This window comes from Dreissena polymorpha, chromosome 7 (assembly GCF_020536995.1).
Source record: "Dreissena polymorpha isolate Duluth1 chromosome 7, UMN_Dpol_1.0, whole genome shotgun sequence".
Lineage (NCBI taxonomy): Eukaryota > Metazoa > Mollusca > Bivalvia > Myida > Dreissenidae > Dreissena > Dreissena polymorpha.
This window is the reverse complement of record NC_068361.1, coordinates 69,137,804-69,163,107: the sequence shown is the minus strand read 5'-3', so window position 1 is coordinate 69,163,107 and position 25,304 is coordinate 69,137,804. Positions and strand designations below refer to the sequence as shown.

Sequence of the window (25,304 nt, the reverse complement as noted above, 5' to 3'; positions counted from 1 at the left end):
TTTGGTAGAAATAGGCCCAATGGTTATGGACAAAAAGATTTTTAAAGTTTGCACAAAATGGGCCCAATATAAGCATATGTTCAATTTTGTGACCCCTGGGGAACGGTCAAATTTGATCCGAGGTTCTTAATTTGAACAAACTTTGTAGAGGACTATTAGAAGTCATAACATACCAAATTTTAAAGCCCTATGCCATACGGTTATGGACAAAAAGGTTTTTAAAGTTTGCACAAAAAGGTCTTATATCAGCAAATTTTCAATTTTTTGACCCCCCGGGGTAGGGTCAAATTTGACCCCAGGGGCATAATTTGAAGAAACTTGGTAGAGGACTATAAGATGTCACTACATAGCACATTTGGTAGCCCTAGGCACAATGGTTATGGATGAAAAGATTTTTAAAGTTTTCACAAAATAGGCCTTATATAAGCAAATTTTCAATTTTTTGACCCCGGGGCAGGGTCAAATTTGACCCCAGGGGCATAATTTGAAGAAACTTGGTAGAGGACTATAAGATGTCATTACATACCAAGTTGTGTAGCCCTAGACCCAATGGTTATGGACGAAAAGATTTTAAAAGTTTTCACAAAATAGGCCTTATTTAAGCAATTTTTCAATTTTCTGACCCCCCAGGGCAAGGTCAAATTTGACCCCAGGGGCAACATGTTAAGAAACTTGGTAGAGGACTATAAGATGTCACTACATACCAATTTGGTAGCCCTAGGCCCAATGGTTATGGACGAGAATTTTTTTTAAGTTTTCACGAAATAGGCCTTATATAAACAAATTTTGAATTTTTTGACCCCCCGGGGCAGGGTCAAATTTGACCCCAGGGGCATAATTTGAACAAATTTGAAAGAGATTCACCCCAGAAACATTCCTGAGAAATTTCATCAGAATTGGACCAGTAGTTTGGGAGAAGATGTCTAAAGAAAAAGTTAACGCACAGACGCAGGCACAACGGACACAGGACCATGACATAAGCCCCGCTGGCTTCTGGCCAGTGGAGCTAAAAACTGTTAGTAATATATGTATTTTTCACGTAATCAATGAAATATTTGCAAAAGTGTTCTTTGTCAAGTATTTTACTTTTTTTAAACTGGAAATCAAGTGTCTTTCATAAATTCAACGGTCTGTATTCTGCAGCATTCCCCATGTGTCAAAAAGTATAATTTTGTCATGTGACTGCCATCGGAGTCTACTTCCAAAAGTAAATTAAATGCAACATTAAGTTAATTTACAAATCGAGCACTAGGGGCAGATACGCTTTTTGACCATTTGTCGTTCTTTAGAAAATCTTATTACTAGTAAATGAAAAACCTTTCTTCATACATTCAAATTAAAAAGGCCTTATTTCTGCCTCTAAGATACCGATGAGCAGCAAACAGCATAAACTTGAACAGATTAAAGTTACTCCCAGGCCATTCTGGTTGTATGCCGGTTGCATATAGATCAAGCCATTTTCAATTTGCTTTTGAAAAGGAAAGGGTTAATCAAAAAGTGAAATTATAAACTTGAGCACCATTGCATGACTTTCTTTATTTTAATTTTTTTGCCGCTTTCAACTGTAATTTTTTTTAGTACTTTCTGTGCACCTACTTACATTCATCCTTGGAAGAATGGCTGTACAAATAATTGCATGACCTATTCCCTTACAAGTTATGTGGCTTGACAAAATCGTGTGATTCTTATTATCAAGTAATTTAAGATTCCAAAGGCAAACACTGAATTTGCAACCGTCTAAATACCAGTTTCAATGAGTTGACACAGGCAAATTATCATCCACACAAACATGAAAACTAGCAATCAAGTAATCCCTTTTTATACACTTTTATTGATTTTTAAATCAAGCACTGGTAGAGATGAAATACACTAAACAAAATTCCAGAAAGAATGTCACTGTCCAAAAATAATATATCGTGCTGTTATTGCCTCAACTAAGATGTCCCAGAGGGCCTGAAAACAAACAAACATGCAGACATTATAAACGATACAGTTAAGCTTCATTATGGACAGGGCATTGATACTGATAAATGTATCATTGGAAATGTAATGCTTAAAACACCTACTGAACAGAACAGCTAAAGCCATCATTTTAAATATAAACGAATATACTCCGATACCTTGTATCTTCAAGTTTGTCTTTTAAGAATCATGCTTTATCTTAATATTCATTTTAATCACGCATTAACTTTATTTAACTTCAAAATAGCAAAACCATTAAAAATATTACAAGCTTACATCAACTTTTCATTAACAACCATCTCTTATTTATATAATTAAGAATAGAGATTTGCTTCTTACAATTACATGTACAACTTACTTGGCCCATTCTACATTCAAGATCAGGTGATCGTATCCAAACCCAGATACTCCAGCTATAGCCCTGGCAGCGTCCTCTCTCCTGTGGAAATTGATGAAGGCAAATCCCTGGAACAGGAATAATAATGCTCATTATTTGTAAACTTATTAAGCATATATGTTTAAAATCAATAAATATACACAAGTAATACAATATTGGAGGACAATAGAGCATTTACTGATTACGGCTTATTTTAAGGTGCACATTAACGTTGGATGGCTTATTGGTTGAATGAGCACATGCAGATCTTTTTTTTGTGCCAAGCAAATTATCTTATCTTAAATTGTAATATATTTTTGCCATCATTTTTCCACAAATAATGGTATTTGATATTGAAACCAAGCAAAACCATTGGCCAGAAAAAAATAATGTAAATTAACATGACATCATCATCCTGCCCAGCAATTCTGATATTAAGCAAAGGTTACTCATTGGGGGCTTATTTCAACGGCAAATCCACTGATGAGATAAAAAGAGGCCGATGGAAGTCCATATAAAGGCTTTATGCATGTCTGCACAGGCTATTCAGAGAGACACTTTCCGCTGTTAAGAAAGCTTTTGATTTAAAGGAAATGTGTTGTAAACAAAAATCCAGTAAGTTTAGGATAGGATGTATTTAATGCTTGTGACAATCAAGTCCCATGCATTAAGCCCATTTTTCCTAGAACCATGCCCCATCCAATGTTTTTCATGGACTGATGGGCTGTCCTTTGTTCTTGTCTTTGACGAGGTAGATCCTCTTAATAATTTATTTGAAAACAAACTGTCGTCCCTGATTAGCCTGTCTGGACTGCACAGGCTAATCTGGGATGAAACTTTGAGCACATGCATTAACCCAGTTTACCTTGGACTGGCCCGTGTTCTTGTCCTTGGCCAGGTAGATCCTCTGTATCGGCCCAAATGGCCTGAACAACTCCTGCAGGTCTGACTCCCGTGTGTCCTCAGACAGGTTGGTCACACGAATAGTGGCGGACTCATCTGAAACAAATATAATATGGATGAAAATGCATCAACATTACATTCATAAACATTTCATTAACATAGCTTTGCTCTAATGGCCTAAGAAGCAAATATAATATGGATGTAATTACATAAACAAAGGATTCATAAACATAAACAATCATGGCAGATTCATCTGAAGCAAATGGATACTTAAATATTTGATTCATAAACATACACAATTGTTGCATTATCCTTTAATGATCATCCGTTTAGATTTAGCAGTGCTTTGAGCAACTGGATCCTGATAGAAAGGAAATGAATGCAAAACTGCATTACTTTCAAAACATTGTACAATTCATTAACATAAAAACAGCATGTACATAAATCCAGCCGGTGCTAACTTCATGGTCCTGCCCCTTGGTGGCACCATCACGCATGCTGGGATTGCTCTATTAGTTGTTAGTAAATGAATGCATAACGGTTTTCATAACTTTCCTTTTTGCTATAAATCATAACAAGAGATGTGTTTTTAGAAACACAATGCCCCCTATGGCGCCGCTTTGAAATAAAATTTCAATACATCATTTGGCAAGTTTACAAATTATCTCCCTTTTAAAGCTTTTGACTTCCCTTGAATTGTAATTTTTGACTTTTGACCTTGAAGGATGACCTTGACCTTTCACCACTCAAAATGTGCAGCTTCCTGAGATACACATGCATGCCGATATCAAGTTGCTATCTTCAATATTCAAAAAGTTATGACCAAACTTTAACGAAGGTTAAAGTTTTTGGACACACACATACAATGACACAATGACAGACAGACAGGCCAAAAACAATATACCCCCCGATCTTTCGATCCGGGGGCATAAAAACCTGTACAGGTACCCACCTCGTGCTGACTTCATGGTCTCGCCCCGCCCCTTGGAGGCTCCGTCCCTCATGCTGGGCGGCACGTACTTGCCACCGGGCTTTGACCCACCACCGGATGCTGGGGTGGATGAGGAGCCACCGCCCACCGGGGTGCCAGGATCATCCTGCTTCTTCTTGTCGCCTCCTTCCAAAGACTCCTTTAAATAGAGAATTTAATATTTTTTTTCCCTGTAGATATACGATTTCTAAATTATTTTTTGAGGTCTCTTGCAAGCTGATTGAATAAATATTTGTCTTGCTCTGAGAAAATCAGGCTTTAAATATCTATAAGAGTTCATATAATTTATCTTAAGACAAACTATTTCTACAATATAATGTTTTTGAGGTATAACAGTATTATCATGCAGAGAATTGAATCAGAGAGAGGAAGACATTATATTTATAAATACAAGAATGGTATTCAATAATAAATTAACAGCAAAACTGTTAATTTGTGATTTTGATTCAAAGACTAAAATAATACATGTAACTATTCATTTGAATAAATTAAAATATTTAAATTACAAGAGCTGTCAGAGGACAGCGCGCTCGACTATATGAGTGCTTGACAGTATAACTTAAGCCATCATGGGGATATTGTCAAACTTGACCTAGATATTGTCCAGACAAACATCCTGGTCAAGTTTCATCATTATTTCATCTGCGAGTCATGATCAATTACACATGTACCTATGAAGTTTCATGATCCTAGGCGTAAGCATTCATGAGTTATCATCCAGAAACCATTTTTCTAAGTTGAGTCACCCTGACCTTGACAGCCATTGTGTGAATACGTTATTTGGCACTGTGACCTTGACCTTTGACCTAGTGACCTGATAATCAATAGGGGTCATCTGCGAGTCATGATCAATATACTTATGAAGTTTCATGAACCTAGGCATAAGCATTCTCGAGTTATCATCCAGAAACCATTTTACTATTTCAGGTCACCCCGACCTTGACCTTTGACCTAGTGACCTGAAAATCAATAGGGGTCATCTCCGAGTCATGATCAATGTACCTATGAAGTTTCATGATCCTAGGCATAAGTGCTCTCGAGTTATCATCTGGTAACCATGTTACTATTTCGGGTCATCGTGACCTTGACCTTTGACCTAGTGACCTGAAAGTCAATAGGGGTTATCTTAGAGTCATGATCAATGTATCTATCAAGTTTCATGATCCTAGGCATAGGCGTTCTTGAGTTATCATCCGGAAACCACTTTACTGCTTTGGGTCACCGTGACCTTGACCTTTGACCTAGTGACCTGAAAATCAATAGGGGTCATCTGCGAGTCACGATCAATGTATCTATGAAGTTTAATGATCCTAGGCATAAGCGTTCTTTAGTTATCATCCGGAAACCATTTTACTAATTCGGGTCATCGTGACCTTGACCTGGTGACCTGAAAATCAATAAAGGTCATCTGCGAGTCATGATCAATGTACCTATGAAGTTTCATGATCCTTGGCATAAGCGCTCTTGAGTCATCATCCGAAAACCATCTGGTTGACAGACGGACCGACATGAGCAAAACAATATATCCCCTCTTCTTCGAAAGGGGGGGGGGGGGGGGGGGCATAATGAGAAAACTGCCTCCCTCCCAGCAGCCATGTTATTCAACTGACCGGAACCATTTTTGAACTTAACTCTCGTATCAAGGAAACAAATGTTCTGAGCAAATTTCATGAAAATTGGGCCAAAAATGTGACTTCTACTGTGTTCACATTTTTTTCACTATATACATATAGTGAAAAATGCCCCGCCCACTGGCGGCCATGTTTTTTTACCAATCCCGACCATTTTCAAACACATCCGAGATATCAATAAAACCAATGTTTTGACTAACTTTCATGATGATTGGACAAAAATTGTGACTTCTAGAGTGTTTACAAGGTTTCTCTATAGCCAAATAGGGAAAACTGCCACTATATACATATGGCGAAAAAAGGCCCCGCCCACTGGCGGCTATGATTTTTCACCGATCTCGACCATTTTCTTACTCATCCGAAACATCAATTGAACCAATGTTTTGACATACTTTCATGATGATTGGGCGAAAATTGTGACTTCTAGTGTTTACAAGGTTTCTCTATAGCCAAATAAGAAAAACTGCCCTGCCCACTGGCGGCCATGTTTTTCAACAGGTCAGACTCGCTTTTGAACTCACCAAGATATCATTAAGACAAACATTTTGACAAACTTACATAAAGATTGGGCATGAAATGTGACTTCTACAGTGTTTACAAGGTTTTTCTTTTTTTTGACCTAGTGACCTAGTTTTTGACCCGGCACAACCAAGTTTTGAACTCGGCCGAGATTTCATTGGGACAAAGCTTCTGAATAAGTTTCAAAAAGATGGGACAAGAAATGTGTCCTCTAGAGTGTTTACGAGCAAATGTTAACGGACGGACGGACGGACATACGACAGACAAAGACCGGACTGGGGGGGGGAGGTTGGGGGGAGGGGGATTCTGGATAGGGGCGTAGGGTATTGTTTGGATGGAATCCATTGTGGTATTCGGGTAAGTGTTGTTTTGTCAAAGTAATAATAAAATGTGATCATAAATAAAGATAGCAATTTAAGCAAAATGTTCAATTATCTAAGTGTAAAAGGGGCAGCAATTATGTAAAAATGTGTGATACAGTGGTCTGCTCTTGTTTAAAGGTGGGGGTCATGTTGGTAAACAAGTATGCAACATATAAAAGCAATATGTCAAAGGATATAGGAAATATTTGGGGTAGTACGCAAACTTTAACATAGATTTATCAATAATATGCATATTCTAAGTATAAAAGGGGCAATAATTAAGACAAAATCCTTGATTGAGTTGTCTGCTCTTGTTTATAGGTTGGGGTCATGATGGTTAACAAGTATGCAAAATATGAAAGCAATATGTCAAGGGACATTGAAAATAGTTGGGGTAGTACGAAAACTTTAACATTTGCTGTATATTCTAAGTGGAAAAGGGGCCATAATTATGACAAAATGCTTGATAGAGTTGTCTGCTCTTGTTTATAGGTTGGGGTCATGTTGGTAAACAAGTATGCAAAATATGAAAGCAATATGTCAAGGGACAAAGAAAATATTTGGGGTAGTACGAAAACTTTAACATTTGCACGCTAACGCTAATGCAGACGCAGGACGCCGGGGTGAGTAGGATAGCTCCACTATATATATTTCATATATAGTAGTCTAGCTAAAAACTCAGTTTTTACAACACTGCATATTTTCTATCCAATCAACAAGCACCAGTACATAACATCTTATATGTGACTCTGAGGTCAATTACATGAAATGGCGATGTGCTCAGACTTAACTGGGAAACATCAATTAAGGAATAAGGGTAATAAAAATTGAGACTATTTGTTTCATAAATGAACAAGAGATGTGTTTATCAGAAACACAATGCCCCCTATTGCGCTTCTTTGAAGCAATATATTTGACCTTTGACCTTGAAGGATGACCTTGACCTTTCACCACTCAAAATGTGCAGCTCCATGAGATACACATGCATGCCAATTTATCAAGTTGCTATCTTCAATAATGCAAAAGTTATTGCAAAACTTTAACCAAGGTTAAAGTTTTGGGACACACACAATCAATGACAGACAGACAGACAGGCCAAAAACAATATACCCCCGATCTTTCGATCCGGGGGCATAACAAACTTGTTATCCTCTTATTTCTTCATCCTTAATTGGATCAGCAGTAAATGTTGTGTAACTGAAAAGGTGATAGAAATTCTTTGCATTGACACTTGGTGTTCCTGCAGTCAATGCAGCTCAAATTACATTAAACAAATCATCTAGCGCTCATCAAGTAAAGATGATTACCTTTTGACACAGCATGTCGTAATTTGAGACAGACAGACAATCAGACAGACAGAGAAAGAGACAGACAGATTATATGAGGTTAAACAAGAGATGTGTTTGTCAGAATCACAATGCCCCCTTTTGCGCCCCTTTGAAATTAAATTTCAATATATCATTTGGCAGGTTTTGAAATTATCTCCCTTTTAAAGCTTATTACTTTCCTTGGATTGTATTTTTTGACTTTTGACCTTGAAGGATAACCTTGACCTTTCACCACTCACAATGTGCAGCTCCACGAGATACACATGCATGCCAAATATTAAGTTGCTATCTTCAATATTGTTAAAGTTATGGTCAATGGTAAAGTTTTCGGACGGACGGACGGAATAACGGACAGTTCAACTGCTATATGCCACCCTACCGGGGACATATAAAAAAAACAGGTACAAGAAGCAACTGCTATACAAGTCAGCAATTCTTTGCATTCTTCATTAAGTTACTTATAAATAGGGCTGTCACGATACGCCGTGAGCGTACCGCGGTATATCGTGGTACGGCAACACTGTATCGCGGTACGTACCGCGATATTTTACAGAATATGTATCTGTGAAGAAAACAGCAGAATAACAAGTTTTACAAACTTTATTAAACTCAATAATCAGAAAACACTGATATCATAGTATGACTAGAAACTGTAAAAGAAACTGTAATAAACTTGATAGAAGTAGTCATTGTTATTGTTCGCGTCTTTTTCTAAAATGTCCGCCACGTTGTTTACAATAGCTGTGACTACGATCTGTGTAAATCGAACGCTTCAAGGGCATGTTCAAAATGCGGAGTCAGCGTATTGAAAATCCGTAGCGTTCTGACTCTTCCTCGACTTATTCAGAATCTTAAGACAACATGATTCGGAAGTGCCATGCTTTGAACGATCGATATACTAAAGAAAGAAAATAAGAAATAGAATAAACATCTTTTGGATAATTATGAACTTATTTGCAATGGAAATCTGTCCCTAATTCCAAAAATGGTACGGACCCATACATTGCCGTATTTTAAACATGAAAGTTAAACATCTACAAGTGGAAGCGCTTGCTTGACCTGGATATTAACGGATTATTTATTTAGCCCTTTTGAACCGCTTCTACATTTTTCAAAACGATATCTATATCAAAATAATTATGTAATGTATTTATATCTGTGCTAATATAATAATATTAAAAAAACCGGTGCGGCAACGCCGTACCGCGGTGCGATTTTTTTCACAACATGCACCGCGATATACCGGTATACCGGTGAATCGTGACAGCCCTACTTATAAAGGTACTTTCCCAATTGAGGAAAAACTACATAATTCTCCAAAGAAAGGAAAATGTCGTCAAGATTCATTTTAAGTAGGAATGCAAACGGTTACTAAAATCATTAACAGGTTAACCTTTTGCCATATCGGTTATTAACCTGTTAACTGAAACAACGTGGAAGTAAACATGTTCAAGTATTCGTTAAAAATGTCATACTGCTCGGACATGTACTCTCTATAGAAACGAAAGTAATTTGAGATCGCTTGCGTTGATAACATATAAGTTTCTTAATAAAATGTATTACAACATTTATTTAAATAAGTTTGTAAATGTATGCTTCATATTGTTTTTTTTCCTGCGTAAAAGCATATGAGTAAAAAGTTATAAAAATTATACAATGTACATTTTCACTTGTCGTGAACTTATGTTTGGCTGTGCCCAGTGCCCCAGATAAGCTACGTATCTGCGTCTTTTACCCTATTAAAATGTTTAAAAAAGCAAAGAAGTACAATATCATGCGTATTGAAAACGCAACCAATTTGACTTTTACGCAAACTCGTCAAATGGGATGCGTACAATACAATGGCTTCGATCGAAAATGCTTTTCTCATCTTCGGTATTTTCTCTTTTGAAGTATTATCGTAACGAGGCGATGCTTTCATTCAGCAAGCACCTGGATGTTGGAGCAAGAAACAGTCAAACTAAATAAAACGCTCTGCGGACTAGATTTCATAGTAAAATTAAGAGTCTGACCAAATAATTTACGACGACATACATGCGTTTTCAATCTGACTTAATCCGTCATTTTGTAACTCAGTTCACCCTATTTCAAGAATGAAATCACCCTATTTTTCAAAATCAAAGGGTGAAAACCCTATTTCCCAAATAATTATCTGGGCCACTGGCTGTGCCCCTTAGATTACATTCGCGTCATACCGCTCACAAAAAATGATGTGTTTCTTTGTTCATTCTGTTTTAACTTTTTGAACTAAAATTAACTTTTTTTTCCCCCCTTTCAGTTCCACGTAAAGAGGGTCATGTGTTATAAACAAAACCGCACCACTTCTTATTCATAATTACATATTTTATTGTTATTATAACCTCTGTAGCTTTATTATTATCGTTAAGATTTTAACTACAAATGCACTTCTTCATACAATTTTTACTTATAAACACTTTCGCGAGCAATCATTGTTGGATATTGGTTAACAAAACAATGACAGTCTCATCTGATTTTTATTGTGAGTTCCATAAACGTGTAAATTACCTCTTCACTAAACGCACCCTCTATTTGTTATCACAAAGGTACTGATTTATTGTTTTATTACTTTGTTTGTTCACACATTATTTATTACTGGAGATGGTGCTGCATGTTGTTCTAACTAGTCGCCAGTGCATGTTGGCAGTATGTCACGCGCAAAACGTAAATCGTACGAATTATTCCAAGAAAAAACATAATCATTATTTTTTCAGGTTAACCTTTTCCTGAAAATGAAACGGGTTAACTGGTCATTTCGGTAGGATAACCTCTTGCACCTCTAATTTTAAGAGTGCCTTTTCTGCAAGTTAACAAATAAAATGAGCATTGAAACTGAACATTTCAAACCAAAGTGCATGCACATGAATAATTGAATTGGTGTGTGCAATTTATACCAGACAATTCAAAAGACCCATAATTTCCAATCAAAAGATTTCACGACGCAAATGTTCCAAGTTTCAGGGTAATACACACTAATTTTTCCAAATTTGCAGCTTAAAGGAGCTTTTCCAATTAGGCAAAAAACTGCATACATGTAGGTGCCAGGGTGTCCTTGTAGAGACACTTGGTGGTCCAGTGGTCTCCCTTACCTGTATAGGTGCCAGGGTGTCCTTGTATGGACACTTGGTGGTCCAGTGGTCTCCCTTACCTGTATAGGTGCCAGGGTGTCCTTGTATGGACACTTGGTGGTCCAGTGGTCTCCCTTACCTGTATAGGTGCCATGGTGTCCTCGTACGGACCTTTGATGGTCCAGTGGTCTCCCTTACTTGTATAGGTGCCAGGGTGTCCTTGTATGGACACTTGGTGGTCCAGTGGTCTCCCTTACCTGTATAGGTGCCATGGTGTCCTCGTACGGACCTTTGATGGTCCAGTGGTCTCCCTTACTTGTATAGGTGCCAGGGTGTCCTTGTATGGACACTTGGTGGTCCAGTAGTCTCCCTTACCTGTATAGGTGCCAGGGTGTCCTTGTATGGACACTTGGTGGTCCAGTGGTCTCCCTTGCAGATCCTGCAGGACACCAGCTTCTGACTCTTCAGTTTAGACAGCGGGTCTTCCTCCGCCTGGTCCTGATTCTTGCTCTGAAACAGAACCAGGTGAAATCCAGTCTAGGCGGAAAAGTCGTCCCTGATCAGCCTGTGCAGTTATTTAGCAATGTAAGTCTATATAAATCATGTGATCCCAAAGGAATGGTCTGTTTTGACCCCAGGTTCATGATTGGAGCAAATTCTGTAGATAACCATTATGTGTTGTCATATACCAAATATCATAGCTGTGGTCCATAAGGTTTCATGATACGATAGCAAGAATAAAATTCAATAAACTTGAATATCATTCAGTGATATCAAATTCATTACCGTAATAATCTGTAATAAATAAAAAGCTAGTGTTGTTACCTCCTTATTGAGGATGATCTGCATGTTGATTTCCTCCACCTGAACAATGGTGTTCGATGGGTTGGGTCCTGGGGGATCAGATTCTGCAGCCCCAAATTTACGCCAGTTCTAGCAAAGAGAGGTTTGCATTTTCAAATTAGCCTCATTTTGGGAAATCTGGGTTTAATGCATATGTGTAAAGTGTTATCCCAGATTAGCCTATGCAGTTCTCACAGGCTTATCAGGGAAAACATTTCCGCTTTAATGGAATCTTTTTGCTTAAAGGAAGTCTCTTCTTAGCAAAAATCCATTGTAAGCAGAAAGTGTCGTCCCTGATTAGCCTGTCGGGTTTGCACAGGCTTATCTGGGATGACACATTACACTTTTGCATTAAGCCCATTTTCCCCAAATTTCAATAAGAAATTTTACTATTAAATTTCATTGGTTGATACAAACATTCACAAAAATGATAGCAGTAGCATAAATGATTATAGCTTATTACATATTTTTACATTTTCAGGAAACATAAAAACAAAACAGTGTTTCTAAATGGTGGAAAATATGAGATTATTGGTGAGTAAATCTAAGTGGGAATCGTACCTTATTTTGAGGTCTTAAGTGAGTGCCATCATGAAACCGATACACTGTCAACTTATTAAAATAAACTTAACTTATTTCTGGTATTTGAGAACAGTGGTGTCCTACCTTTCTTCTGGCAATAGACTTTGGAACCCTTCTTCTCTCCACTTTGTACGTCTTAACTACCTTCAAAATATAAACATCAAATGTGTGAGCACAAAATCAAATAAACAGCACTACTATTTCTTTAGTGCATGTAGTGATGTTTTTTTAGAAACAAAAGATGCACATTCTTTTGAGAGAGAAACACACAATAACACAGTCTAATTTAGGATTTTCATTTAAAGTAAATTATTATTGTAATGAACACTTCACAAACAGAATTTGAGCTTTCAATGAAGTGTTAAACATCTTAAGGTTTTTATAAAATTAACATAAATGTTTGTGTCCAAATTTATTTTAAAAGCATCAAAGGCTTAAGCACAATGTGTTTTACAATCAAGTTATGGCTGCATAACTCTTCATGTTTTAGGGCAAAAACAATATGTCCCCCAGTATATACTGGGGGACATAAAAACAGACAAAAGGCCACAATTCTGCCAAAGCTTGTTGCAGCCAAAATGCCTTCGTCACAATCATCAACACATTAAGTTCATTCAACTGTTTCAGTTTGATTGAGATCAATGCAGTAGTTACAAAAGAAAAACAGACAAAACTTGTTGCACTCAAAATTCCCTTCTTCCCAATATCAGCACACTCTAAAAGCTTGAACCAGATCCACCCAGTTTTTTTTTTGAAAACACATTGATTCCAGTGCTCCTGCTAGGCCTAAATGAAAGGGCAACCACCCTGCCCTTCTGAAGCCCCGCACTGGCCTTCCAAGGCCCCGCCCTGTCCTTTTATTTATAAAAAAAAAAATGAAAATATATTTTTAATAGATATTTTATAATTGATAAATCTCTTATTACATTGTAATTTATTTATTCATCACTGAAGACATTGATTTGCATCATGGTTTGATAATAATGGAAATAATAACAATTATTGGTAACATAAAACTTAATATGCAACAGGGAGCATTCCAGATACACTCAAAAGTGCCCGATGCATGTTTATTTTTATTTTGTATATATCTGTGTATTTACAACAAGCACTTTTTCCAAATCAGAACAACTGTATTCTAAAAATTAGTAAAATAGGCCTTGCTGTAAAAGCATGAACGACTTTTTGTAAACTGGCTGGTTGCAAATCTGATATTTGACTACCTTGACCATCTTGCCATCGTCATTGTACTTGTACTCTGTGATGGTCTTCAGATTGTTGTGGTCATCAAAGTCCTCAGTGGCTGGGGGCAGAGATCCTGTGGTGCAAATCAGTCCCAGATTAGTGTGCAGTCAGAACAGGCAAGTCAGGGACGACATTTTCAGCCTTAACTGGATTTTGTGTTAAGAAAGACTTTATTTTAACAAAAAAATCCATAAAAAAGAAAGTGCCGTCCCTGATAAGCTTGAACGGACAAAGACGAGCAGGGCCTACAGGATTACAGGCTGATTTCTATCACTGACAGAATCAGAGTATTTCAGCTGTTTAAAATGTTATTAAAATCTGTATTTTTTTTAATTTTATTTAATAAGATGGTCCAGGATTATATTTTATCACAATTGTCACAATTAGTCAAAATAAGAAAGTAACAATTCACAGATGATGTGATAAATCCCTGTAACTTTTGTTTCACTCACTTAAAAAAAAACAAATTCCTAGTACAGAATTATGTATCTTAACAATAGACCCTTTCAGTTATTCGGATGTACTAGTGTAAGAGTAGTGTCCCTTAGCCGGATGTGATGTAATGAGATGATACAAAAAACACCAGAGGGAAAATTGTACAGTGTTGCTGATAATATCAACGTTTCTTGCACTATAAATATATGCGTAAATTGCACAAATATAATCATTTTTTATAATATTGACGCCTATTTAAGTTATCACTTTTCGCATATTTCATTTTAGTATGTTGTTCAAAGCATGAAATTAATTAAACATTCCGTTTAATAACCCTGTGTGTCGCAAGACAAATCCCATACTGTTACCACTAAACTTTAAACGTAAATATTTTATTAAAATGTCAAATATTGAAAAAACGCCCAACGTTTATATTTTAATAGCATTGATCATTGGCATATGATTTGAGCGCTTTTTTACCACTTGGGAACATGACCTTCGCCATTGAAAATGGTAAATTGAAGTGTCAATTCACCCCACCTGCATTATGCAAAATATCAAATACAATTTTACTAGTTATGTCTGAATAAAACATTTGCATGCAAGAAAAATGCATTTTTGAAACAATTATATTGTTGTTATTATTTGTTTTTTACTAACAACGAACTCGGGGGTAGAACACAATGTAAGAGCTCGGTATGTGGTTATGACAAAAATCTCCATACTTGGCACATGTTCGCGAACATTTTGTTGTTAAACAAGATGCGTTTATGAAACACAATGTCCCCCTATATGACGTTTGACTTTGAAGGATGACCTTGACCGTGTGAAGGATGACCTTGACCTTGACCTTTCACCACTAAAAATGTGCAGCTCCATGAGATACACATGCATGCCAAATATCAAGTTGCTATATTCAATATTGCAAAAGTATTCATAAAATAAGCGCTTTGGGCCACATATATTTGACCTCTGACCTTGAAGGATGTCCTTGACCTTTCACCACTCAAAATGTGCAGCTCCATGAGATGCACATGCATGCCAAATATCAAGTTGCTATCTTCAATATTGCAAAAGTATTTATAAAATAAGCGATTTGGGCCACATATATTTGACCTCTGACCTTGAAGGATGACCTTGACCTTTCACCACTCAAAATGTGCAGCTCCATGAGATACACATGCATGCCAAATATCAAGTTGCTATCTTCAATATTGCAAAAGTATTCATAAAATGAGCGATTTTGGCCATATATATTTGACCTCTGACCTTGAAGGATGACCTTGACCTTTCACCACTCAAAATGTGCAGCTTCATGAGATACACATGCATTCCAAATATGAAGTTGCTATCTTCAACATAGCAAAAGTTATTGCAAAATGTTAAAGTTGGCGCAAACAGACCAACAGACAGGGCAAAAACAATATGTCCCCCACTTCTATAGTGGGGGACATAAAAATTCTCATCAATTGAACTTATTTCAGAATAAATTAAATTTAACAAACGAAAACAAGTAATGTAAATGATGAAAACAAACAACAAATAGATCGATTTTATGTACGCAACACATTGTACATGATTTGAAAAAACTTACCTTGTTACACATAAAATAAATTCTCTTGATTAATGTTTCTCAATTGTTTGATTTAATTGTTCACACCAATGTTGACAATGTTGATGCAGCATTTTTATCCCGGTGCACCTTTGTTCATCACAACCCGATTATCTTGTTATGATCGGATACTGTGCAGACAATTACAAAGAAAACAATGTGTCATAAACCCAGGGACCTATACTTGGGTCCCTGCATAAACCACATGCTGCAGCCTAGTGTCTGTTAATTAAACACAATTTATGATACCTCGATATCATCCCCCCTTGGCATATTATAATTAAGCAGTCATTTTAGCCAAATTTAAAGCCGAAATACTGACAGCGCTCCAGCTAGGATTTGAAAAGGGCAGGTGGCTTTTTTGTCAAAAGGGCACTTTCGACGCGCAGTATTTTGTCAAAAGGACACTTTCGACGCGCAGTATTTTGTGAAAAGGGCACGTTCGAGCGCGCAGGTGTTTCTGGAATGCTTCCTATTGCATGTTTATTTATATGTTATAAATAATTGTATTATTCCCATTATTATTAAACCATTCAAATATAATGTCTACAATGAGGATTAAAATAATTACATTGTAATAAGAGATTTATGAATTATCATATGTGAAAAAAAAAAAAAAAACATTTTTGGTTCGGGGGGGGGCTGGAGCACTGCTTCAATAAAATATTTTAACATTAAAAAATGAACACTTTATCTGAAATGGATTTGCAGGAATTAGTGTATATATATTAGCCAGTTAAATCAACCACTTCAGAGTTTATGAATAAAATATCATCCCTCCTAATAATACTCCTTAAAAATGTTAGTTCTGGCTACCATAACTTTAAATGTCGCTTTTTATGATTTTTGACAGGCGCGACCTAATAGTTATGGAACCCCATTAGGAACGTCAACCAGAAATTCCCGAAAAGTTGACAGTTAACAAAGACCGGTACAAAACAGCTTTTAAATGCAGTTATTGGCCCAAATCAACCACTTGATTGAAAGATTGACATTTTTCACATTTAACTGATATATTCTTTCACAAAATTCTATATTAAAAATTTAAAATTTATCTATTCTGCTCTTATATATCTAGAACAAGGGACAAAATTGTCACAAAACCAGGTTTTCATTGTGAAAAAAAAATCTGATAAAGGGAGAAAACTCAAACTGAACTTTTGAAATGAACAAACAAAATTAACCCCCTTTGAAAGTTTGTTTTTTAAAAAAATCTATTTTTAGTCGTGGCGACCTTGACATTGGAGATATTGACGTGATTCTTTCGTGCGACACACCGTCCCATGATGGTGAACAAATGTGCCAAATGATTTTAAAATCTCACAATGAATGACATAGTTATGGCCAGGACAAGCTCATTTATGGCCATTTTTGACCTTTGAACTCAAAGTGTGACCTTGACCTTGGAGATATCGACGTAATTATTTCGCGCGACACACCGTCCAATGATGGTGAACAAATGTGCCAAATGATTTTAAAATCTGACAATGAACGACATAGTTATGGCCCGGACAAGCTTGTTCCGCCCGCCCGCCAGCCAGCCCGCCCGCATTCGCCAATCTAATAACCAGTTTTTTCCTTCGGAAAACCTGGTTAATTTTTCCTTCGGAAAACCTGGTTAAAAACAGCGATGTGACAGACTTTCTTGAAATGTGATTCTCCCAAGATTTCACGGTCATATGATGTTATTTCTATTTTTAGTAACATACCATGTGCTCAAGTGTTTTTCGATTCAGAATGACATTTCCCGGTATTTTAGATTATTCTGGCTTGTTTTGTAAACAAATTGTAGTGTAAATACAAACTCAAGCTAGCAGTCGTCAAAATTCGCACTAGTCCGACAGCAAACAAGAGTTCCGCGGTCGGAGATGACCGCATTGAAGCCGGATTTTTTATTTAAATGACAGGAAAGTACCTTTCGTGTTTTTGTCAATGCAATACTTAAATTACTGAAATATTGTTCAAAGGTCAAAATGAAATGTAAGTACTTTTCAAGGCATGAGCAAACCTTGTGTTATGTTTTGAATGCATGCATATACATGAACAACAATAACATTTAAGGTCACAAATATGAACTTGAATTGACAATAAGGAAAGTTTGATCTCAATTTTTTTATTTTTTAACATTTTTACATTCAAGGTCACGGTGACCTTGACCTTAAAATGACCAGTGGTCATCTACTAGTTCTGGCCAACCTTCATATCAAGTTTGAAGACTCTAGGTCTAAGCATACCAAAGTATTAACAACTTTAACATATTTACATCCAAGGTCACAGTGACCTCGACCTTCAAATGAATGACCTTGAAATGACCAGTGGTCATCTAAGTGTGCTTGCAAACCTTTACGTCAAGTTTGAGATTCTAGGTCCAAGCATACCAAAGTTATAACAATTTTAACATTTTAACATTGAAGGTCACAGTGACCTTGACCTTCAAATGAATGACATTGAAATGAGCAGTGGTGATCTTCTAGTACTGGCCAACCTTTATGTCAAGTTTGAAGACTCTAGGTACAAGCATACCAAAGTTATAACATGGAATAAGAACTTTAACATTTTTACCTACCAAAGTTATAAGAACTTTAACATTTTTACATTCAAGGTCACAGTGACCTTGACCTTAGAATGAATGACCTTGAAATGACCAGTGGTCATCTAAGTGTGCTTGCAAACCTTCATGTCAAGTTTGAAGACTCTATGTCCAAGCATACCAAAGTTATAACAATTTTAACATTTTAACATTTAAGGTCACAGTGACCTTGACCTTCAAATGAATGACATTGAAATGACCAGTGGTCATCTTCTAGTACTGGCCAATCTTTATTTCAAGTTTGAAGACTCTAGGTACAAGCATACCAAAGTTATAACATGAAATAAGAACTTTAACATTTTTACATTCAAGGTCACAGTGACCTTGACCTTCAAATGAATGACCTTGAAATGTCCAGTGGTTACTTACTAGTTCTGGCCAACCTTCATGTCAAGTTTCAAGACTCTAGGTCCAAGCATACCAAAGTTATAACAACTTTAACATTTTTACATTCAAGGTCACAGTGACCTTGACCTTCAAATGAATGACCTTGAAATGTCCAGTGGTTACTTACTAGTTCTGGCCAACCTTCATGTCAAGTTTCAAGACTCTAGGTCCAAGCATACCAAAGTTATAACAACTTTAACATTTTTATATTGAAGGTCACAGTGACCTTCACCTTCAAATGAATGACCTTGAAATGACCAGTGGTCATCTGTTAATCCTGGCCAACCTTCATGTCAAGTTTGAAGACTCTAGGTCCAAGCATACCAAAGTTATACCATGAAATAAGAACTTTAACATTTTTACATTCAAGGTCACAGTGACCTTGACCTTCAAATGAATGACCTTGAAATGACCAGTGGTTACTAACTAGTTATGGCCAACCTTCATGTCAAGTTTCAAGACTCTAGGTCCAAGCATACCAAAGTTATAACAACTTTAACATTTTTTATATTGAAGGTCACAGTGACCTTGACCTTCAAATGAATGACCTTGAAATGACCAGTGGTCATCTGTTAATCCTGGCCAACCTTCATGTCAAGTTTGAAGACTCTAGGTCCAAGCATACCAAAGTTATACCATGAAATAAGAACTTTAACATTTTCGAGCACGCCGCCCGCCCCCCCCGCCCCGCCCCCCCCGCCCGCCCGACAACATCAATCTATAAGCCGAGATTTTTTCGAAAAAAATCCGGCTAAAAACTAGTATTTTTTCTTTCGGGCTTGTAGGAAATCCAATATTACAAGCCCGACGTGCTTGTACAGTTCATTAAACAGAAAACGAGTTCCACTTTCATTTTCAATATTTGTAAACAAAGTTTTGAGCCCCTTAAATCAACAGCCGCTTATGTTTTAACACACTGCGCACACATGCTGGGCAATCAGCCGATAATTGGATTACTGCGCATAAAGCGCATGGTTTTGTGATTCCCGGATTACTATTATGTAAAATAAATGTTTTGCGTTGTGTTCGGGACACAGAGAGTAATGGCCGAACAGTTGTCATTTAAGTATGTTGTTGAGGAATGCGAATCTGAGGTAACTGTGATTGAAGCATTTGTCAACTGGCTTTTTGTAGAATAACCTGGCACTTATTTGCTTATATATTTTTGGGTGGTTCAGGTTTGCTCTCTCTTTCACATGGATATATGGGATAACTTTCTGCTAATTTTTTACCTAAACTTTATGAATATATTTATAATTGTGATTTGATTGAAATCCGTGTGTGAAATTAATTTCTTCTTATTTCAGGATCCGAAAGAGGCTGGCTCAGATGACGAGGAAGCTAACTTGGATGAGGATGAAATAAATAAGAGATTTGTATTGTATTCTAAAGATTGAATAAATGAATGCTTCTTTGGATGTTTTATGTTATGTTTATCTGCATTTTTAACAAAAATGTTTGGGCCAGTAAAATCTGACTTGGGCTTGTTCAAATTCCCATAGTTCTAGCCCGACTTGCTTGTAGATTTAAATCTCAATTTCAATGACTGAAATAGTATTTTAAACTACCTGATTCACACTGAAATCAGTCTTATAATCCACCAGAAGTCAGTTGTTAATCTCAAATAAATAGATTTCAGAATACGAAAGTAATGTTTACAATTTCAGCAAAAAATGTCAAGGTCGATCAGAAAGTATCCAAATGAAAACTCGTCACATGACAAAGCGACAATGGCGTCAAAATTGTGAATTTCAGACCGATAAGAGTTATTTTCATCTATTGTAAGATGCATTTGAAACATTTGAACCTTAAAATATTCCCTGTAGTAAAAAGTAAGGTCACTTCCAACAGCCTTGCTGTTGGGCTAGCTCTTTAGTGACGTGGTTAAAGTGTCTGACTACCACTCTGGAGGTCGTGGGTTCAATCCCCAGCCTGAGCTCAGTATTTTCACAATAATGGCGACAAGACAAAAACGAACTGTGAATGCGGGAATGGGTCTGAGCTGTTAAATGGTTTCTGGAAGGACCATGCGGATGCAAGACATGCTGTAGCGGGCGTGTCTGGGCCTTGAAACATTAAAAGGGGGAGGAGTGTAGTAAAAGTAAGGTCACTTCAAACAGCCTTGCTGTTGGGCTAGCTCTTTAGCCACGTGGTTAAAGTGTCTGACTACCACTCTGGAGGTCGTGGGTTCAATCCCCGGCTGGAGCTCAGTATTTTCACATTAATGGCGACGAGGTAAAAAGGTACACTGAATGCAGGAGTCAGTCTGGGCTGTTTAATGGTTTCTGGTAGAGCCATGCGGTAGCAAGACATGCTGTAGCGAGCGTGTCTGGGCCTTGAATCATTAAAAGGGGGAGGAGTGTAGTAAAAAGTAAGGTAACTAGTGTTTTATACAGGAAGGAAAAAGGGCGTGGTGCAAAATTTAAAAAAAGGGCACTTTAGCGCGCGACATCCATAAAAAGGGCACAAATATATCTGTATAGTGACTTAATAACAAGCTTTGTTACACACAAACATTGTATGTATAGTTTTGTGATTTATTGTTGAATAATTAAACCAACAAAATCCAGAATGTATATTTTATTATGTGTTTTATATTTTCATGTAGTAACAAAAAACAAGATTAAACACCATAGGATATATATCTTATACACACTATAGCTTTTCAAAGAAGTCTTAGAATACTGTTAAATGAGTTACCCTCTTAAACAATTATTTATATTTTAAACGTTACACACATTGCACAAACAAGTCCTTTATATGTATCTTAAATGGAGATTCACAAACACTAACACTTTGTTGAATAGTCAGAAAGTTCTGCGTAATGACATTGTTTTCATGACCATGTGTTGTATTGTGTACATTTTATTTCGCAAAAAGTGTAACTAGGAACGGCGCCGTACTGTCTTTTGTTCATTGTTAATTAATTCAATACACGTTAATTGGTCTCCGATATAAACTTGTTTTGCTTACAAAGCAATTTGCATCAATTTCTAATTTACGTTTCGTCGAAAGTGGAATGCCAAAATCGGAAAGCGTACGTTGCGACATTCTAAACACGAATGATAAGTGGTACAAGTTCAATATTTTTGTAAAATTCACATCTGTGTTTGCCAATTAACATATTTTGACAAGTTACAAACGAGTCATAATGTTCTTAATTGAACCAATGGTGCAGGCCTACTACTGTTACAACAATTAACAACTTTTGGCCAAAAAGGGTCCAAGACGGGGTATCAACTTCTTTGCCGACATTCACACGTTATTGTAATCAAAACATCGTGACAATAAACAAGCACGTGCTCCAATTAAGCGCGGTCTGGCTTACCGTGAACAGCAAACATGTTTAAGATTGTCGTCTGCTACAATTCATCAACACACGTCTACTGTGAGCCCGCACCAATTGTATTGGATAGGAGGCGGAGCGTTATTTAAATCGACAGCTTTAATATGAGCCTGCGCCAATTGTATTGGATAGGAGGCGGAGCGTTATTTTAATCGACAGCTTTAATATGTCACGGGTTGCTATTTTCGCCGTATGTCCAATTTTCAGGAAGTACAGTGGACGTCATGGGGTTTTGTAATCGGCGTTTGGAAACAATTATCGGGCGTAATAAACGGCCGTAAGCCGCTTAGCGCAAGCCCTGTTAAAATTAATTTTTATTAACTTAAAACTGTTTTGCATTAAATTGAAATCAAATCAATATTTTACAGATACAACTGGTGTGTTTTTTAAATTTAATTACGCGTAAAAATAAATGTTTTGATATAACTGAATTATGCATGAAATGCACAATTTCCACGTGAATAACATCGAGGTTTCCATCAAGTCTCCAAAGTAAATGTGCACGATTGTATCCGGACCGATTAGTGTTACAAAGCCACTGAAATTATCGATTGATATTGACACATGGTTATTCACGCATGACGTATTCACAACCGCGCGAATCTTCGCTGATAATAGTCGGCATAGAAGCTTGGTTAAGAGGCAATTAAGATGTTATCAATAAGGTCGCGCACGGCGGAAAACAAGGCGGCGACCTTTGAAAAGGGCAGCGTGGCGCTGATTTGCTTTGAAAGGGGCAGCGAGGCGCTTCAAAAAAGCGGCGTGGCGCCGCGCCACGCTAAAACGGCCTGGATAAAACACTAGTAACTTCCAACAGCCTTGCTGTTGGGCTAGCTCTTTAGCGACGTGGTTACAGTGTCTGACTTCCACTCTGGAGGTCGTGGGTTCAATCCCTGGCCTGAGCTCAGTATTTTCACATTATCCCCAATGCAGTAATTTATATTCATTCACCAATATACCTGGATACCTGGAGGGTAGGGCCATAAATTTTAGCTTTGAAGCTATCTTGGCCCGTCTTGTAAAGGTCTTCTTGTAAATTTTCTCACAAATTAGTATTTTACTAATTAATTTCATTGTGCGCATAACATGATGGTGCAAATTTTTTGATGTTCCAATTTTCCTTGTTCAGTCGGGTTTTAAAAAGGTTCACATTATTTGCAGAAATAGTTTCTTCACTCAGACTGTTCCAAAAAGAAATAGCTCTTATTGAGAATGAATTTAATTTGATGTTCTTCTTGCACTTAGGTGTTTGGAGTTTCAAGGAATGTCCACGCAGATCATTTTGTGAAAGAGAGAAAAGTTTATCCCATTTCAGACTGTCAATATTGTGCATGGATTTAAACAATTGGATCATATCAGCTCTGTCACGTCTATACTCCAAGGTGACAAGACCAAGTTCCTTCAATCTCTTAGTGTAAGGAAAGTGATACAAGCAGGGTTCGACATTAACTTTTTTTACAGCAAGACCATCGGACCAGGTCCTCTTAAAATGTACTAGCCCGAATCTGATGTCTACTAGACCATTAATGACATAGCAAATAAACACAATTGTGTCGTGTAACTGTTTAATCAGGTTTTATCAGAAAATAATTAGTGAACACAAGACATTTTGATGCACAGAGTAAAAAATAAATAAAAATTAATAAACAACATAAATTGTAATAATTTCACTGTTTATCACCAGTTAAACACATGATGTCTGTACAGCAGGTGACATTTATTCAACGTCATCAAATTCTGGCCTCCTTGACCGCTGTGTCCCATGCTACCACGGCTCAAAGGCCCTTTTCCCATGATAATCTGTGTCAGTTTTACCGTCGGATTCTTCTTTATTAACTTATTTGTCGGACGAAAATCCAATCTTCAACAAAGCCATCCTTTAAATTACATTCTCTCGTCTGCTATGCCAAAATGTTTACATTGACGATACCGATTTTCAATAGAAGTCGTAAAAACATGATGTAAAGTTATACGACACTGCAGAAAATCATTAATATTCATGACAACTTGACCAATGGTAACAAGCAATTTTTGCAGGAAGCTTTCCTTCGCGTCTAAAAATAGCGATGAATCATGTGAATGATCCGCGTTTATTTATATACGCTAGTTTTGTTCTGATGTAAATAACGGATACGAGTTATTTTACACATTAAGAGAAAAAGGTTTTCGGTTAGTTGTAGTTATATGAATCAGTAAAGATTTTTTATGTACGACCAGTCGGACAAGCTAGTCCACAGTTTTACTAGCCCGACCACTGATCTTATTAGACAATGTCTGTTGGACGTGCCTTAGTGTCGAACCCTGACAAGTTTGGCACAAGTTTGGTAGCTCTGCGCTGAATATCTTCAATTTTCTTTATATGTTTTTTTAAATGTGGAGACCATACACTTGATCCATATTCCAATGTGGGTCGCACAAGCGATTTATATAAATAATTAAACATGTCCTTGTCAAGATATTCAAATGTTCGGTGTATCAATCCCAGAATTCTTTGTGCTTTACATGTGATGTTAGAAATGTGTTGATCAAAATTGAGCTTGTTATCAAAAGTTATTTCCAGATCTTTTTCATTTGACACAGATTCTACATATACAAAATTTCCATCCTTCACTCTCATAGAGTATCTGAACACTATTCTTCATTACTTCCTATGTGCATGACCTTACATTTATCGGCATTAAAGGACAACGCAGAAATGTATTCAAGAAAATTAGCTTTCTTCGATTTATAGCGTGACATAAATATGTTACGGCTCTGGTTGACTTTCGATATGGGATTGGCTTTAGCGTACAGGGATGTCAATACAATATAAACTGTACGCTGAAGTTTCTTTAGCTATAAAAATGTCAGTTTGAGTTTGTAAAGAGACAAAAAGCCGGATCAACAAAACTTACCGTCTTCACCTGCTTCGACTTGTTCTGCCCAACTTATCGGTTTTGAACTGTAAGGATATGAAACGTATTAATAAATGACACTGATTTGCACATAAACAATTGAAATACATGGTAAAATATGTTAATTTACTTACTCTGCCAACGACGGCATGTTTGCCGAAAATATTGACCTGTTCCGGTTAAATGTCGCAATTAGATAGCACCGAATAGGA

The 25,304-nt window shown here is 36.9% G+C and overlaps 2 protein-coding genes across 8 annotated transcripts in view; one reads left to right on the top strand and one right to left on the bottom strand.

Annotated features, from left to right (window-relative positions):
- The window catches only part of LOC127837691 (3-oxoacyl-[acyl-carrier-protein] reductase FabG-like), a 325,705-nt gene that overhangs the window by 21,581 nt on the left and 278,820 nt on the right, over positions 1 to 25,304 (top strand). The window lies entirely within an intron of this gene.
- LOC127837688 (eukaryotic translation initiation factor 3 subunit G-like) lies at positions 1,812 to 25,304 on the bottom strand. Its single transcript, XM_052364957.1, has 10 exons — positions 25,227 to 25,304; positions 25,093 to 25,139; positions 13,807 to 13,901; positions 12,668 to 12,727; positions 11,984 to 12,091; positions 11,534 to 11,668; positions 4,194 to 4,371; positions 3,204 to 3,337; positions 2,321 to 2,427; positions 1,812 to 1,953 (listed from the first exon to the last, which is right to left on the bottom strand). Exons 1-10 carry the CDS (start codon positions 25,241 to 25,243, stop codon positions 1,935 to 1,937), a joined length of 900 nt encoding a protein of 299 aa, XP_052220917.1. The 5' UTR covers positions 25,244 to 25,304; the 3' UTR covers positions 1,812 to 1,934.